Source organism: Lampetra fluviatilis, unplaced genomic scaffold (assembly GCF_964198595.1).
Source record: "Lampetra fluviatilis unplaced genomic scaffold, kcLamFluv1.1 SCAFFOLD_784, whole genome shotgun sequence".
NCBI lineage: Eukaryota > Metazoa > Chordata > Hyperoartia > Petromyzontiformes > Petromyzontidae > Lampetra > Lampetra fluviatilis.
This window is the reverse complement of record NW_027620580.1, coordinates 34,399-48,095: the sequence shown is the minus strand read 5'-3', so window position 1 is coordinate 48,095 and position 13,697 is coordinate 34,399. Positions and strand designations below refer to the sequence as shown.

The 13,697-nt window shown below is 59.0% G+C and overlaps 1 protein-coding gene across 1 annotated transcript; it reads left to right on the top strand.

Annotated features, from left to right (window-relative positions):
- Window positions 1-7,910: 7,910 nt before the first annotated feature.
- Window positions 7,911-11,976, top strand: LOC144954095 (uncharacterized; the record flags this gene model as incomplete). The annotated part of the gene is made up of 2 exons (XM_078884671.1): window positions 7,911-8,262; window positions 11,642-11,976. Coding segments are annotated over 2 exons (624 nt in total), but the record flags the coding sequence as incomplete, so codon positions are not given.
- Between the last annotated feature and the right edge of the window lie 1,721 nt (window positions 11,977-13,697).

Here is a 13,697-nt window from a genome sequence, read left to right as displayed (position 1 = left end):
CACTCACCCACCACTCACCCACTCACTCACCCACTCACTCACTCACTCACCCACTCACCCACTCACTCACCCACTCACTCACCCACTCACTCACTCACTCACCTCACTCACTCACCACTCACTCACTCACCCACTCACTCACCCACTCACTCACCACTACACCCACTCACTCACTCACCCACTCACTCACCCCACTCACTCACTCACCACTCACTCACTCACTCACTCACTCACTCCACTCACTCACTATCACCCACTCACACTCACTCACTCACTCACCCACTCACTCACCCACTCACTCACCCACTCACTCACCACTCACTCACTCACTCACCCACTCACTCACCCACTCACTCACCCACTCACTCACCCACTCCACTCACCACTCACTCACCCACTCACTCACCCACTCACATCACCCACTCACTCACCCACTCACTCACCCACCTCACCCCTCACTCACCCACTCACTCACCACCACTCACTCACCCACTCACCACTCACTCACCCACTCACTCACCCACTCACTCACCACTCACTCACTCACCCACTCACTCACCCACTCACTCACCCACTCACTCACCACCACTCACTCACCCACTCACCACTCACCCCACTCACTCCACTCACTCACCCACTCACTCACCCACTCACTCACCCACTCACTCACCCACTCACTCACCACTCACTCACTCACTCACCCACTCACCCACTCACTCACCCACTCACTCACCCACTCACTCACTCACTCACTCACCCACTCACTCACCCACTCACTCACTCACACCACTCACTCACCCACTCACTCACCCACTCACTCACTCACCCACTCACTCACCCACTCACTCACCCACTCACTCACTCACTCACCCACTCACTCACTCACCCACACTCACTCACTCACCCACTCACCACACTCACTCACCCACTCACTCCACTCACTCACCCACTCACTCACCCACTCACTCACCACTCACTCACTCACCCACTCACTCACCCACTCACTCACTCACTCCACTCACTCACCCACTCACTCACTCACCCACTCACTCACCCACTCACTCACCCACTCACTCACCCACTCACTCACTCACCCACTCACTCACCCACTCACTCACTCACCCACTCACTCACCCACTCACTCACCCACTCACTCACCCACTCACTCACACCCACTCACCCACTCACTCACTCCACTCACTCACCCACTCACTCACCCACTCACTCACACCACTCACTCACCCACTCACTCACACCACTCACTCACTCACCCACTCACTCACCCACTCACCCACTCACTCACCCACTCACTCACTCCACTCACACCACTCACCCACTCACTCACCCACTCACTCACCCACTCACTCACTCACTCACTCACTCCACTCACCCACTCACTCACCCACTCACTCCACTCACTCACTCCACCTCACTCACCTCACTCACTCACCCACTCACTCACCCACTCACTCACCCACTCACTCACCCCACTCACTCACCCACTCACTCACCCACTCACTCACCCACTCACTCACCCACTCACCCACTCACTCACCCACTCACTCACCCACTCACTCACCACCCACTCACTCACCCACTCACTCACCCACTCACTCACCCACTCACTCACCCACTCACTCACCCACTCACTCACCCACTCACTCACCCACTCACTCACCCACTCACTCACTCCACTCACTCACCCACTCACTCACACCACTCACTCACACCACTCACCCACTCACTCACCCACTCACTCACCCACTCACTCACTCACTCACTCACCCACTCACTCACCACTCACTCACTCACTCACCCACTCACTCACCCACTCACTCACCCACTCACTCACCCCACTCACTCACCCACTCACTCACCCACTCACTCACTCCACTCACTCACCCACTCACTCACCACCACTCACTCACTCACCCACTCACTCACCCACTCACTCACACCACTCACTCACCACTCACTCACCCACTCACTCACCCACTCACTCACACACTCACCACTCACTCACCCACTCACTCACCCACTCACTCACCACTCACCACCCACTCACTCACCCACTCACTCACCCACTCACTCACCCACTCACTCACCCACTCACTCAACCCACTCACTCACCCACTCACTCACTCACCCACTCACTCACCCACTCACTCACCCACTCACTCACTCACCCACTCACTCACCCACTCACTCACCCACTCACTCACCCACTCACTCCCCACTCACTCACCCACTCACTCACCACTCACCCACTCACCCACTCACTCACCCACTCACTCACCCACTCACTCACCCACTCACTCACCCACTCACTCACCCACTCACTCACCACTCACTCACCCACTCACTCACTCACTCACCCACTCACTCACCCACTCCCCACTCACTCACCCCACTCACTCACTCCACTCACTCACCCACTCACTCACTCACCCACTCACTCACCCACTCACCCACTCACTCACCCACTCACTCACCCACTCACTCACCCACTCACCCACTCACTCACCCACTCACTCACCCCTCACTCACCCACTCACTCACCACTCACACCACTCACTCACCCACTCACTCACCCACTCACTCACTCACCCACTCACTCACCCACTCACTCACCACCACTCACTCACCCACTCACTCACCCACTCACTCACCCACTCACTCACCCACTCACTCACCCACTCACTCACTCACTCACCACACCCACTCACCCACTCACTCACCCACTCACTCACCCACTCACTCACTCACTCACTCACTCACCCACTCACTCACCCACTCACTCACTCACTCACCCACTGCACCCACTCACTCACCCACTCACTCACTCACCCACTCACTCACCCACTCACTCACCCACTCACTCACTCACTCACATCACTCACCCACTCACTCACTCACCCACTCACTCACTCACCCACTCACTCACCCACTCACTCACCATCACTCACTCACTCACCCACTCACTCACCCACTCACTCACCCACTCACTCCACTCACTCACCCACTCACCCACTCACTCACCCACTCACTCACCCACTCACTCACCCACACCACTCACCCACTCACTCACCCACTCACACACCCACTCACTCACCCACTCACTCACCACTCACCCACTCACACACCACTCACTCACTCACCCACTCACTCACCCACTCACTCACCCACTCACTCACCCACTCACTCACTCACCCACTCACCCACTCCTCACCCACTCACCCACTCACTCACCCACTCACTCACCCACTCACTCACCCACTCACACCACTCCACTCACCACCCACTCACTCACCCACTCACTCACCCACTCACCCACTCACTCACCCACTCACTCACCCACTCACTCACCACTCACTCACTCCACTCACTCACCCACTCACTCACTCACCTCACTCACCCACTCACTCACTCACTCACCCACTCACTCACCCACTCACTCACCACACACTCACTCACCACTCACTCACCCACTCACTCACACTCACTCACTCACCACTCACCACTCACTCACCCACTCACTCACCCACTCACTCACCCACTCACTCCCCACTCACTCACCCACTCACTCACCCACTCACTCCACTCACCTCACTCACTCACTCACCCACTCACTCACCCACTCACTCACCCACTCCTCACCCACTCACTCACCCACTCCACTCACACACCACTCACCCACTCACTCACACCACTCACTCACTCACCCACTCACTCACCCACTCACCCACTCACTCACCCACTCACTCACCCACTCACTCCACTCACTCACCACTCACCCACTCACTCACCCACTCACTCACCCACTCACCCACTCACTCACTCACCCACTCACTCACCCACTCACTCACCACTCACTCACCACTCACATCACCCACTCACTCTCACCCACTCACTCACCCACTCACTCACACACTCACTCACCCACTCACTCACCACTCACTCACTCCACTCACCCACTCACACCCACTCCACTCACCACTCACTCACCCACTCACCCACTCACTCACCACTCACCCACTCTCACTCACTCACCCACTCACTCACCCACTCACTCACACCACTCACTCACCACTCACCCACTCACCACCACTCACTCTCACCCACTCACCCACTCACTCCACCACTCACTCACCCACCACTCACCCACTCACTCACCCACTCACTCACCCACTCACTCACCCACTCACCCACTCACTCACCCACTCACCCACCACTCACTCACACCCACTCACCACTCACTCACCCACTCACTCACCCACTCACTCACCCACTCACCCACTCACCCACTCACTCACTCACCCACTCACCCACCACTCACCCACTCACTCACCCACTCCACTCCACTCACCTCACCCACTCACACTCACCCACTCACTCACCCACTCACCCACTCACTCACCCACACTCACCCACTCACTCACTCACCCACATCACCCACTCACTCACCCACTCACTCACCCACTCACTCACCCACTCACCCACTCACTCACCCACTCACTCACCCACTCACCCACTCACCCTCACCCCACATCACTCACCCACTCACTCACCCACTCACCCACTCACTCACCCACTCACACCCACTCACTCACTCACCCCACTCACTCACCCACTCACCCCACTCACCTCACCCACTCACTCACCCACTCACCCACTCACTCACATCACCTCACTCACCCACTCACTCACCCACTCACCCACTCACTCACTCACCCACTCACCCACTCACTCACCCACTCACTCACCCACTCACTCACCCACTCACCCACTCACCCACCTCACTCACTCACCCACTCACCCACTCACTCCACCCACTCACTCACCCACTCACCCACTCACCTACCCACTCACTCACCCACTCACTCACCCACTCACCCACTCACCTCACCCACTCACCCACTCACTCACTCACCCACTCACCCACTCACCTACCCACTCACTCACCCACTCACCCACTCACCTACCACTCACTCACCCACTCACTCACCCACTCACCCACTCACTCACCCACTCTCACCCACTCACTCACTCACCCACTCACCCACTCACTCACCCACTCACTCACCCACTCACTCACCCCCACTCACCCACTCACCCACTCACTCACTCACCCACTCACCCACTCACTCACCCACTCACTCACCCACTCACTCACCCACTCACCCACTCACCCACTCACTCACTCACCCACTCACCCACTCACTCACCCACTCACTCACCCACTCACCCACTCACCTACCCACTCACTCACCCACTCACTCACCCACTCACCCACTCACTCACCCACTCACCCACTCACTCACTCACCCACTCACCCACTCACTCACCCACTCACTCACCCACTCACTCACCCACTCACCCACTCACTCACCCACTCACTCACCCACTCACCCACTCACCTACCCACTCACTCACCCACTCACTCACCCACTCACCCACTCACTCACCCACTCACCCACTCACTCACTCACCCACTCACCCACTCACTCACCCACTCACTCACCCACTCACTCACCCACTCACCCACTCACCCACTCACTCACTCACCCACTCACCCACTCACCCACTCACTCACTCACCCACTCACCCACTCACTCACCCACTCACTCACCCACTCACTCACCCACTCACCCACTCACCCACTCACTCACTCACCCACTCACCCACTCACTCACCCACTCACTCACCCACTCACCCACTCACCTACCCACTCACTCACCCACTCACTCACCCACTCACCCACTCACTCACCCACTCACCCACTCACTCACTCACCCACTCACCCACTCACTCACCCACTCACTCACCCACTCACCCACTCACCTACCCACTCACTCACCCACTCACTCACCCACTCACCCACTCACTCACCCACTCACCCACTCACTCACTCACCCACTCACCCACTCACTCACCCACTCACTCACCCACTCACTCACCCACTCACCCACTCACCCACTCACTCACTCACCCACTCACCCACTCACTCACCCACTCACTCACCCACTCACCCACTCACCCACCCACTCACCTACGCATGTGTGTGTGTGTACTGTGTGTGTGTGTACTGTGTGTGTGTGTACTGTGTGTGTGTGTACTGTGTGTGTGTGTACTGTGTGTGTGTGTACTGTGTGTACTGTGTGTGTGTGTACTGTGTGTGTGCTATGTGTGTGTGTGTACTGTGTGTGTACTGTGTGTGTGTGTACTGTGTGTGTGTGTACTGTGTGTGTACTGTGTGTGTGTGTACTGTGTGTGTGTGTACTGTGTGTGTACTGTGTGTGTGTGTACTGTGTGTGTACTGTGTGTGTGTGTACTGTGTGTGTGTGTACTGTGTGTGTACTGTGTGTGTACTGTGTGTGTGCTGTGTGTGTACCGCGTGTGTGTACTGTGTGTGTGTGTACTGTGTGTACTGTGTGTGTGTGTACTGTGTGTACTGTGTGTGTGTGTACTGTGTGTGTGTGTACTGTGTGTGTGTGTACTGTGTGTGTACTGTGTGTGTGTGTACTGTGTGTGTGTGTACTGTGTGTGTACTGTGTGTGTGTGTACTGTGTGTGTACTGTGTGTGTGTGTACTGTGTGTGTGTGTACTGTGTGTGTACTGTGTGTGTACTGTGTGTGTGCTGTGTGTGTACCGCGTGTGTGTACTGTGTGTGTGTGTACTGTGTGTGTACCGCGTGTGTGTACTGTGTGTGTGTACTGTGTGTGTGTACTGTGTGTGTACTGTGTGTACTGTGTGTGTGTACTGTGTGTGTACTGTGTGTGTACTGTGTGTACCGCGTGTGTGTACTGTGTGTGTACTGTGTGTGTACTGTGTGTACTGTGTGTGTACTGTGTGTGTACTGTGTGTGTGTGTACTGTGTGTACTGTGTGTGTGTACTGTGTGTGTACTGTGTGTACTGTGTGTGTGTGTACTGTGTGTGTGTACTGTGTGTGTACTGTGTGTGTACTGTGTGTGTACTGTGTGTGTACTGTGTGTACTGTGTGTGTGTACTGTGTGTGTACTGTGTGTACTGTGTGTGTACTGTGTGTGCTGTGTGTGTGTGTGTGTACTGTGTGTGTGTACTGTGTGTGTACTGTGTGTACTGTGTGTGTACTGTGTGTACTGTGTGTGTGTGTGTGTGTACTGTGTGTGTGTACTGTGTGTGTACTGTGTGTGTGTGTACTGTGTGTACTGTGTGTGTACTGTGTGTGTACTGTGTGTGTGTGTACTGTGTGTGTACCGCGTGTGTACTGTGTGTGTGTACTGTGTGTGTACCGCGTGTGTACTGTGTGTGTGTGTACTGTGTGTGTACCGTGTGTGTACTGTGTGTGTACTGTGTGTGTACTGTGTGTGTGTGTGTGTACTGTGTATGTACCGTGTGTGCTGTGTGTACTGTGCGTGCTGTGTGTGTGTGTACTGTGTGTGTACTGTGTGTACTGTGTGTGTACCGTGTGTGTACTGTGTGTGTGTGTACTGTGCGTGCTGTGTGTGTGTGTACTGTGTGTGTGTGTACTGTGGTGTGTGTGTACTGTGTGTGTGTACTGTGTGTGTACTGTGTGTACTGTGTGTGTGTACTGTGTGTGTGTGTACTGTGTGTGTGTACTGTGTGTGTACTGTGTGTACTGTGTGTGTGTGTACTGTGTGTGTACTGTGTGTACTGTGTGTACCGTGCGTGCTGTGTGTGTGTGTACTGTGTGTGTACTGTGTGTACTGTGTGTACTGTGTGTGTACCGTGCGTGCTGTGTGTGTGTGTGTACTGTGTGTGTGTGTACTGTGTGTGTGTGTACTGTGTGTGTGTGTACTGTGTGTGCTGTGTGTACCGTGCGTGCTGTGTGTGTGTGTGTACTGTGTGTGTGTGTACTGTGTGTGTACCGTGTGTACCGTGTGTACCGTGCGTGCTGTGTGTACTGCAGCAGACACAGATCCCCGACTACGCGGAGCTCATGGTGAAGTTCCTGGAGGCGCTGATGGACACTTACCTGCCCGGCATCGAGGAGGAGGAGCTGGCGGCGGTGACTCCGGTGACTCCGGTGACTCCGGTGACATCGGCGGCGTTGCCGGGAGGCAGCGGCGCTGCCGGGGACGATCCCCACGTCACGGCGGCGTCCACCTCACCGCACCCTCCCTCGGCACAGCACGTCGGCCACACGGCCCACGCCGGTCACGTCGGCCACGTCGGTCACGCCGGTGCCGGTGCCGGTGCCGGAGCCGTGCCGGAGGCGTCTGCGGCGTCGCTGGCGGCCTCGCAGAGCTCACCGCAGACGGGTGAGAGACGCTCGCTCGGTCGGTCGGTCGGTCGGTCGCTCGGTCGGTCGCTCACTTGCTCGGTCACTCGGTCGCTCAGTCACTCAGTCACTCGCTCAGTCACTCACTCACTCACTCGGTCGCTCGCTCACTCAGTCACTCGCTCAGTCACTCACTCACTCACACTGTCGCTCGCTCAGTCACTCACTCACTCGGTCGCTCGCTCAGTCACTCACTCGTTCAGTCGCTCGCTCGCTCACTCACTCAGTCACTCGCTCAGTCACTCACTCAGTCACTCACTCGGTCGCTCGCTCAGTCACTCGCTCACTTCGCTCGGTCAGTCACTCACTCGTTCAGTCGCTCGCTCGCTCACTCACTCAGTCACTCACTCAGTCACTCACTCGGTCGCTCGCTCAGTCACTCGGTCGCTCAGTCAGTCAGTCGCTCGCTCACTCGCTCGCTCAGTCGCTCGCTCAGTCGCTCGCTGGCTCGCTCACTCAGTCGCTCACTCAGTCACTCGCTCGCTCAGTCGCTCGCTGGCTCGCTCACTCAGTCGCTCGCTCAGTCACTCGCTCGCTTACTCGCTCAGTCACTCGCTCGCTCGCTCAGTCACTTGCTCAGTCAGTCGCTCGCTCAGTCGCTCGCTGGCTCGCTCGCTCAGTCGCTCGCTCAGTCACTCGCTCGCTTACTCGCTCAGTCACTCGCTCGCTCGCTCAGTCACTCGCTCAGTCACTCGCTCAGTCGCTCGCTCAGTCGCTCGCTGGCTCGCTCACTCAGTCACTCGCTCGCTTACTCGCTCAGTCACTCGCTCGCTCGCTCAGTCACTCGCTCAGTCGCTCGCTCACTCGCTCAGTCACTCGCTCAGTCGCTCGCTCACTCGCTCAGTCACTCGCTCAGTCACTCGCTCAGTCACTCGCTCACTCGCTCAGTCGCTCGCTGGCTCGCTCACTCACTCGCTCGCTCAGTCACTCGCTCGCTTACTCGCTCAGTCACTCGCTCAGTCGCTCGCTCAGTCACTCGCTCGCTCGCTCAGTCACTCGCTCAGTCGCTCGCTCACTCGCTCAGTCACTCGCTCAGTCGCTCGCTCACTCGCTCAGTCACTCGCTCAGTCACTCGCTCAGTCACTCGCTCACTCGCTCAGTCGCTCGCTGGCTCGCTCACTCAGTCGCTCGCTCAGTCACTCGCTCGCTTACTCGCTCAGTCACTCGCTCAGTCACTCGCTCAGTCACTCGCTCAGTCACTCGCTCAGTCACTCGCTCAGTCGCTCGCTCACTCGCTCAGTCACTCGCTCAGTCGCTCGCTCACTCGCTCAGTCACTCGCTCAGTCACTCGCTCAGTCACTCGCTCACTCGCTCAGTCGCTCGCTAGCTCGCTCACTCAGTCGCTCGCTCAGTCACTCGCTCGCTTACTCGCTCAGTCACTCGCTCAGTCACTCGCTCAGTCACTCGCTCAGTCACTCGCTCAGTCACTCGCTCGCTCGCTCAGTCACTCGCTCAGTCGCTCGCTCACTCGCTCAGTCACTCGCTCAGTCGCTCGCTCACTCGCTCAGTCACTCGCTCAGTCACTCGCTCAGTCACTCGCTCACTCGCTCAGTCGCTCGCTGGCTCGCTCACTCAGTCGCTCGCTCAGTCACTCGCTCGCTTACTCGCTCAGTCACTCGCTCAGTCACTCGCTCGCTCGCTCAGTCACTCGCTCAGTCACTTGCTCAGTCACTCGCTCAGTCACTCGCTCACTCGCTCAGTCACTCGCTCACTCGCTCGCTCGCTCGCTCAGTCACTCGCTCACTCGCTCACTCGCTCGGTCAGTCACTCACTCGTTCAGTCGCTCGCTCAGTCACTCACTCAGTCACTCACTCAGTCACTCACTCGGTCGCTCGCTCAGTCACTCGGTCGCTCAGTCAGTCAGTCGCTCACTCACTTGCTCGCTCAGTCGCTCGCTCAGTCGCTCGCTGGCTCGCTCACTCAGTCGCTCGCTCAGTCACTCGCTCGCTTACTCGCTCAGTCACTCGCTCGCTCGCTCAGTCACTCGCTCAGTCACTCGCTCGCTCGCTCAGTCACTCGCTCAGTCACTTGCTCAGTCACTCGCTCAGTCACTCGCTCACTCGCTCAGTCACTCGCTCACCTCGCTCGCTCGCTCGCTCAGTCACTCGCTCACTCGCTCACTCGCTCGGTCAGTCACTCACTCGTTCAGTCGCTCGCTCAGTCACTCACTCAGTCACTCACTCAGTCACTCACTCGGTCGCTCGCTCAGTCACTCGGTCGCTCAGTCAGTCAGTCGCTCACTCACTTGCTCGCTCAGTCGCTCGCTCAGTCGCTCGCTGGCTCGCTCACTCAGTCGCTCGCTCAGTCACTCGCTCGCTTACTCGCTCAGTCACTCGCTCGCTCGCTCAGTCACTTGCTCAGTCACTCGCTCAGTCGCTCGCTCAGTCGCTCGCTGGCTCGCTCGCTCAGTCGCTCGCTCAGTCACTCGCTCGCTTACTCGCTCAGTCGCTCGCTCGCTCAGTCACTCGCTCAGTCACTCGCTCAGTCGCTCGCTCAGTCGCTCGCTGGCTCGCTCACTCAGTCGCTCGCTCAGTCACTCGCTCGCTTACTCGCTCAGTCACTCGCTCGCTCGCTCAGTCACTCGCTCAGTCACTCGCTCAGTCGCTCGCTCAGTCGCTCGCTGGCTCGCTCACTCAGTCGCTCGCTCAGTCACTCGCTCGCTTACTCGCTCAGTCACTCGCTCAGTCACTCGCTCAGTCACTCGCTCAGTCACTCGCTCACTCGCTCAGTCACTCGCTCACTCGCTCAGTCACTCGCTCACTCGCTCAGTCACTCGCTCACTTGCTCAGTCACTCGCTCACTCGCTCAGTCACTCGCTCACTCGCTCAGTCACTCGGTCGCTCAGTCAGTCAGTCGCTCACTCACTTGCTCGCTCAGTCGCTCGCTCAGTCGCTCGCTGGCTCGCTCACTCAGTCGCTCGCTCAGTCACTCGCTCGCTCGCTCAGTCACTTGCTCAGTCACTCGCTCAGTCGCTCGCTCAGTCGCTCGCTGGCTCGCTCGCTCAGTCGCTCGCTCAGTCACTCGCTCGCTTACTCGCTCAGTCACTCGCTCGCTCGCTCAGTCACTCGCTCAGTCACTCGCTCAGTCGCTCGCTCAGTCGCTCGCTGGCTCGCTCACTCAGTCGCTCGCTCAGTCACTCGCTCGCTTACTCGCTCAGTCACTCGCTCGCTCGCTCGCTCAGTCACTCGCTCAGTCACTCGCTCAGTCACTCGCTCAGTCACTCGCTCACTCGCTCAGTCACTCGCTCACTCGCTCAGTCACTCGCTCACTCGCTCAGTCACTCGCTCACTTCGCTCAGTCACTCGCTCACTTGCTCGCTCGCTCAGTAACAGGTGCAACTCAACCTTCCCTCCCCGCAGTCTCCGACAAGCCTCCCAGCACCTCCGCTGAGCCGGCCGCTGCACCGGCCTTGCCACCGTCGGCTGGGTGCGGCGGGAGCACCTCCACCTCCACGTCCACCACCACGTCCACCACCACGTCCACCACCACCTCCACCACGGGCGACGCCGCCGGTGCCGGTGGTGGCGACGTAGACGGCGTCACCCGGACGCGCCACGCCGCTCCCGGCCCGGTGCAGAAGCAGCGATGTGCCGGCAGCTTCCAGCGGCACAACCCCAACAAGATCACGTGAGCCAGGGGGGAGGAGTCACGTGAGCCAAGGGGGAGGAGCCACGTGAGCTAAGGGGGAGGAGTCACGTGAGGGGGGGAGGAGTCACGTGAGGGGAAGGGAGGAGGCACGTGAGGGGGGGAGGAGTCACGTGAGGGGGGAGGAGTCACGTGAGGGGGGGGGGGAGGAGTCACGTGAGCCACGGGGGGAGGAGTCACGTGAGCCAAGGGGGAGGAGTCACGTGAGCCAGGGGGAGGAGTCACGTGAGCCAAGGGGGAGGAGTCACGTGAGCCAAGGGGGAGGGGTCACGTTAGGGGGGGAGGAGTCACGTGAGCCAAGGGGGAGGAGTCACGTGAGGGGGGGGAGTCACGTAAGCCAAGGGGGAGGAGTCACATGAGGGGGGGAGGAGTCACGTGAGCCAAGGGGGAGGAGCCACGTGAGGGGGGGAGGAGTCACGTGAGGGGGGGAAGAGTCACGTGAGCCAAGGGGGAGGAGCCACGTGAGGGGAGGGAGGAGTCACGTGAGCCAAGGGGGAGGAGTCACGTGAGCCAAGGGGGAGGAGTCACGTGAGCCAAGGGGGAGGAGCCACGTGAGCCAGGGGGGAGGAGTCACGTGATCCAAGGGGGAGGAGTCACGTGAGCCAAGGGGGAGGAGTCACGTGAGCCAAGGGGGAGGAGTCACGTGAGCCAAGGGGGAGGAGTCACGTGAGCCAAGGGGGAGGAGTCACGTGAGGGGGGGAGGAGTCACGTGAGCCGGGGGGAGGAGTCACGTGAGGGGGGAGGAGTCACGTGAGGGGGAGGAGTCACGTGAGCCGGGGGGGGGGTCACGTGAGCCAAGGGGGAGGAGTCACGTGAGCCAAGGGGAGGAGTCACGTGAGGGGGGGGAGGAGTCACGTTAGGGGGGGGAGGAGTCACGTGAGCCAAGGGGGAGGAGCCACGTGAGGGGGGGAGGAGTCACGTGAGCCAAGGGGGAGGAGTCACGTGAGCCAAGGGGGAGGAGTCACGTGAGCCGGGGGGGAGGAGTCACGTGAGCCAAGGGGGGAGGAGTCACGTGAGCCAAGGGGGGAGGAGTCACGTGAGCCAGGGGGAGGAGTCACGTGAGCCAAGGGGGGAGGAGTCACGTGAGCCAAGGGGGAGGAGTCACGTGAGGGGGGGGTCACGTGAGCCAAGGGGGAGGAGTCACGTGAGGGGGGGAGGAGTCACGTGAGCCAAGGGGGAGGGGTCACATTAGGGGGGGAGGAGTCACGTGAGCCAAGGGGAGGAGTCACGTGAGGGGGGGAGGAGTCACGTGAGCCACGGGGGGCTAGGGGCAAGGTCACGTGAAGCCACTACCACCAATGCTACCACAACCACCACAACCAGCACCACCACTACCACCACCACTACCACCACAACCACAACCACCACAACCAGCACTACCAGCACCACAACCAACGCCACCACAACCACCACCACAACCACCACCACAACCAACACCACAACCACCACCACAACCACCACCACCACCACCACAACCACCACAAACACAACCACCACAACCAGCACTACCACCACCACCACAACCAGCACTACCAGCACCACAACCAACGCCACCACAACCACCACCACAACCACCACCACAACCAACACCACAACCACCACCACAACCACCACCACCACAACCACCACCACCACAACCACCACCACAACCAGCACTACCACCACAACCACCACAACCACCACAACCACCACCACCACCACTGCCGTCATCTTTCCTCGTCGCTCCTCCTGCGTCTCGTCGTTCCGGCCCTCCCCTGTCTCAGCCGGCGG